General features: G+C 38.9%; 1 protein-coding gene across 2 annotated transcripts; it reads right to left on the reverse strand.

The window, feature by feature from the left end:
- Positions 1-1,626: 1,626 nt before the first annotated feature.
- On the reverse strand, positions 1,627-3,381 carry LOC117529675 (lymphoid enhancer-binding factor 1-like). Of its 2 annotated transcripts, none has more exons than XM_034192520.1 (3): positions 3,077-3,381; positions 2,702-2,805; positions 1,627-1,809 (listed from the first exon to the last, which is right to left on the reverse strand). In XM_034192520.1, exons 1-3 carry the CDS (start codon positions 3,275-3,277, stop codon positions 1,743-1,745), a joined length of 372 nt encoding a protein of 123 aa, XP_034048411.1. In that variant the 5' UTR covers positions 3,278-3,381; the 3' UTR covers positions 1,627-1,742. The 2 variants fall into 2 exon arrangements, with proteins under 2 accessions (XP_034048411.1, XP_034048412.1); XM_034192521.1 differs by having other exon boundaries at positions 1,627-1,803; positions 2,713-2,805; positions 3,077-3,379.
- Positions 3,382-5,117: the final 1,736 nt, after the last annotated feature.

Raw genomic sequence — 5,117 nt, forward strand, 5'->3', positions numbered from 1 at the left:
GGATACAATTGTACTGGTCTGAACCACATTTGGTTGTACCACATTTTTATCAATGTTCCCTGCCCAAGAAGAGATAGCAGCTTATTGTATGAGTTAAACACAGTATAAGTGGTCACTAGAAGTCAATTCTGCAACCAGGTTTTGGAAAAAGTGATCATGAGGTCATTCTTTTCATACAGAATAAACACAATAATGCAGGAATGCAGGAAGTCCCGATAACAAGGGATGTGATGTGACAATCGACCTAATTTGAAGCTGTGCTGCAAGATGCACCCAAAAGAATGTGGGGAATTAAATGTAGATTTATCACAACATAGTGGAAGTATTATGTTCATCTTAATCAATCTCGTCATTGACAGGGTTTGAAGAATGTTACAGATACTGTAAAAGCTAAATGTCAGAGACAGAACCAGATTATCATCAACATTTAATCAACTTTTCCCTGAACAAATGTCCATCTAGACACCAATTTTTTCAGACCATCCTCAACTTTAGAGGTAGTTATACTCAAACAGAGACCAATAGACAAACAGAGACAGCAGCGATCAAATAAACTCTGCTGTTCCTCTGGACGCGAATGAGGTCACAAATATACCATAATCGCCGCCAAACGTATTCGAACAACACGTCCAGTTCATTTGTCTTTGCTGTACACTGAAAACAGGGTTTAAAACCAAAAGGTGAATGAATAGTGTATGAGAAGACAGGTTTGAATGTCAGCTTTCATGTCCTGTACTTTAAATCCTGATCTGTTAAACAACATAGAAATTAGCACCTTTTACATCAGACCACCTAAAAATTTTGGGTGAGCAAAAATACGGAAACAAATTAAAGCATTATAGTATAAATATTTCATTTTGTATTTTTTGCTGAACTTAACAGCACCAACCTGCAACTCAATGATGCCAAATTCTTCTTTTGTTCTTCTTTTTCATGCACCCTTTTTAAAATGGTTTCACAGGGCCTCTTCCCTATAATGCTGCTTATTTTGATTAATGTCTGGTGACTGACTTGGCTGGTCTCAAACCTTCCACTTACAGTGTGATGATGAACTTAGAAGCATTTCTAGATGCACTGATAGAAATAAAATGTTCCTGTGGACTTTTGAATGCACTCTCCACCAATTATCAATGTACTGAAGTTTTTGCGAACCCTAAAATTGGGTGGTCAACTAAAGTTGGGATGATTTGAAAAATTAAAACAAAAAAAAAACTGCAGTGATCCTTTCATTTATTTTAACTTCTATTTCATTTCAGACAGTATGAACCAAAGACATTTCATATTTTGTGTAGTTAAAGCCATTTCATTTGTTAAAGGTTTCATTTGAAATTATGTTTTCATTTCCATCGTCTGATCTAAAACCAAAATGTCTACAGCGTATCACAGACAAATAAACTGTCCTTGTCATTCCAATACTTTCAATGGAAATGTATCCTACAAGTGAACAAAACTAATGTGAAAAAGAGCCAGTTGAATTACTGCAAGAATCTAAATCAAATATCTAAAACATGCCTCACTTTGTAGAAAACAACTACGTTTATACTGCAAACTAATTAGAACTTCAATGGCCTTGCCCCCCTCTCCCCCAATCCTGAATAATATCCAAATTTATGAGTGACCCCCAGTAATACAAAACATTGTCATCGCTGTGTTCGGAGTCCACAGAGTGCAAAGACAGGGATGGACTGAGACATGTTACCGACACAGCATGTTGCATCGCTGCAACATGCATGTGAGGCGTCTCACTTCCTGACCTCACGTGCAGGTTTTCTCTTTGCAGCACGTCTATTGGCTCTGTGGCTGCGGATGCTGCAAAACAAACAAATGCATTTGATCATTCGACTAACTTTTTTTTTAAATAATGAGTTAAAACACTTTAAATTTAAAAAGGATGTAAATTATTTGCATTTCTGAAGAAGTAGCAGCTTTTTTATTGCACATTTTTATTCTGACTATTATCACTGATGCTGTGATGCTATAAATTTAGTTTTCACAATGTTCAGGACTAGTTCACCCAAGTGGCATGAAATTAATGCGTGCCTGAAATTTTAAACATTTCAAAATTTTCTTTGCACACTGGCATGCAAGCGCACACAGTTCACACAGTTAATATTTGTAGTACAATGCTCAGACATGCTCATGCTAACATTACCATTAGCACTAACGTTAGCATGACTGTGTTTTCAGCAAACGTGAATGATTAACTCCATTATGAATCGCTGCTTCATAGTGTTCACTTTAAAGCCTTTGTCAGGTTGTCAACCACAGTTTTAAAATAAACTTGAAACTTACAAATAATTCAAATTAAGCACAGTGTTAGAATCAGTGGATCAAGTCGCGTACTTCTGCTAGTTTTCTATAAAAAGGTACAGACAACATGCCAGTCTAACTGCATTTATAGTTGCAAAGCTGAGAAGTGTATTTTGAGAGATATTTTACATTTGCATACAAAGGTTATAATCAGAACTGAAATTAAAGTAGCTGTATTTCAGAAGCTAAAATAAATTGACATTTTCAATATTGGACTTGTAGTTTTGACAAAATAACACGGACCTTTCTTCGATTTGAAACACTGATCAACAAATCAACATCTGCCAGTTACATGTTCCAATATTTTTGCCTGCAACAAAATTGGGTAGTTTTGTTGTTAATTAATTATGAATACATGTGTATTTATTTGTTCAAAGGTTGGTATACTCACGTAGCTATCCTTGGCTGATTAGGTGGTTTACAGTTGGGGGTGTAGGTTTCACTATGAGCCATTAAGTAATACTTGAGTTGTTCGTCCATGCTCATAGCTCTCCACTAAAGACAAAAACAAACTGTCAGCATGCACACAATGACACAATGGCAGCCCATCTACTGCACACATTAACGAGTACCGCAGCCTCTGCACACCCATAAAATACAAAGTTACCCAAGCCTTAGCAATGTTCAGTCATACAGGTCCAGGTTTCAATGTAGCTAACTTAACTTTGCTATGTTACAAAATTAAAAAAAATCACTTTGAATAAAAGCATAAAACATCAATGAGATGTCAACACTGACACCTGCATACAGGAGTGTACATACTGACCTTCCTTCCCAATATTTGGTTGACAGTGGGACTATTTTTCACACGGTGGCCTGCGACAACATCGGACCTGTGCTCCCTCGCAAAGAACGCAAAGGCGTTGGGCGACCTTTGAACAAACACCCTGCTGGGGTCTACTGTATGCTGCTGGGTTTCCTGCATGTTGTTTCTATTGGAACACATGAAAACAGAGAAGGAGCTCATTAGTATTTGGTAACATTGTATAGTTTTGGTGGTTGCCAACTAGTGGGCTCAGGAAAAAACAAAACACCAAATGCTTCATGAGGCCTCATTTGGCCATCACTAGCAACAATTTGATGTCTGTGGTGCCAGGTGTCTTTAGAAGATCTTGTGTTGGACACAAAGTCAAACGTTCAGTACCAAAGGATCAACGGGAGACTCAAGGTGAGCAATAACACTTGCATTGTGAAAGAACATCACATATGACATTTTGGATATGTGGCACAGTTCTCTGAGCATGACCCACTATGCACTGTTGAGGAGCACAGCGGCTGCAGAAAGCCAAGTGGATGCCTATATTTCACCTGGGTGTGGTTAAGAAATTGGTCAGGATAGACTGGTTGTCTGCCAAGGAGGCTGCAACCACGGGCCCGAGGTGGTACCATAGTGTGGTGAATGCGGTGATATGTGGCTGCAGCACATGCTAACCTATATTAATAAAGTGCTACCTTTTCTTATGTTATCTTCAGCATGAGCACACTTACCTTAACAGAGAAGAATTCACTGGAAGAGTGGAAGAGTGAGATCTGCTTGCAGCATTCACATGCAGAGGGTTGCCAGAGCTACATTCATAAAGAATGGCAGAGATACAAATCGTGAGAATACTTTTACAGGAGTAAAAGTATGTAAATTACTTGGTAGGCATATGATTTATTGATTTTGGATACTGATTCCATATGTACTAAGAACTAACTAAGAGTTTTTGTTTGTTTGTTTGTGGGCTTGTTTTTGCTAAGACAGACAAACAGACAGACAGACAGACAGACAGACAGTCGGTGTCAAAAACAAAGCCTCCTTGGTGAGGTTCAAAGATCAAGGACAGGACCAAAAATGAGTTATATGGTTCAAAGATCAGTATCAAAGATGAGTGATCAAGATCAAAGATAAGAAATCAGGATTAAAGATTAGTGGTGAGGAACACAGTCCAGGATCAAAGCTCAACAAAGAGGATCAAAGAACTCCAGAGAAGACACAGAGAGAATAACTCTAGCATAGTGAAAATGATGAGATGGAAGCAAAATATCAACAGAGACATAAACAGAAGATTGGTGGACCTTGGGAGAGGCATGAACTCTCTGGTTTTATTACACTCATACAACCAGGGTTCTATATTGTTTGAGCCTTAATCCAAAATGGATGAAATTATTTTTTTCTTCAAAGTTCTACACACAATATCCCATAATAACGATGTGAAAAAAGGTTTTATGAGATTTTTGCAAATGAGGTACAAATCTGGGGAAGGATAAAGAAACATTATTGCTGCTTTGAAGGTCCTTGATGAGCACAGTGGCCTCCATCATCCGTAAATGAAAGAAGTTCAGATCCACCAGGACTCTTCCTAGAGCTGGCCGCATGTCTAAACTGAGTGATCAGGGGAGAAGGGCCTTATTAAGGGAGTGACCAAGAATCCGATGATCACTCTGTCAGAGCTCCAGCGTTCCTCTGTGAAGAGAGGAGAACATTCCAGAAGGACAACCATCTCAGCAGCAATCCGCCAATCAGGCCTGTATGGTAGAGTGGCCAGACGGAAGCCACTCCTTAGTAAAAGGCACATGGCAGCCAACCTGGAGTTTGACAAAAGGCACCTGAAGGACTCTAAGACCAAGAGAAACAAAATTCTCTGGTCTGATGAGAAAAAGATTGAACTCTTTGGCGTGAATGCCAGACGTCATGTTTGGAGGAAATCAGATGCCATCCCTACAGTGAAGCATGGTGGTGGCAGCATCATGCTGTGGAGATGTTTTTCAGGGGCAGGAACTGGGAGACGAGTCAGGATTGAGAGAAAGATGAATGCAGTAATGTA

This window comes from Thalassophryne amazonica, chromosome 17 (assembly GCF_902500255.1).
Source record: "Thalassophryne amazonica chromosome 17, fThaAma1.1, whole genome shotgun sequence".
Classification (NCBI taxonomy): domain Eukaryota; kingdom Metazoa; phylum Chordata; class Actinopteri; order Batrachoidiformes; family Batrachoididae; genus Thalassophryne; species Thalassophryne amazonica.

Coding starts and splice junctions, on each gene's coding strand:
- LOC117529675 (XM_034192520.1), bottom strand. CDS start 3,277: ATGAGCTCCTTCTCTGTTTTCATGTGTTCCAATAGAAACAACATGCAG. Junction 2,806..3,076: donor ACCAAATATTGGGAAGGAAG/GTCAGTATGTAC, acceptor TTTTGTCTTTAG/TGGAGAGCTATGAGCATGGA. Junction 1,810..2,701: donor AATCAGCCAAGGATAGCTAC/GTGAGTATACCA, acceptor TTTGTTTTGCAG/CATCCGCAGCCACAGAGCCA.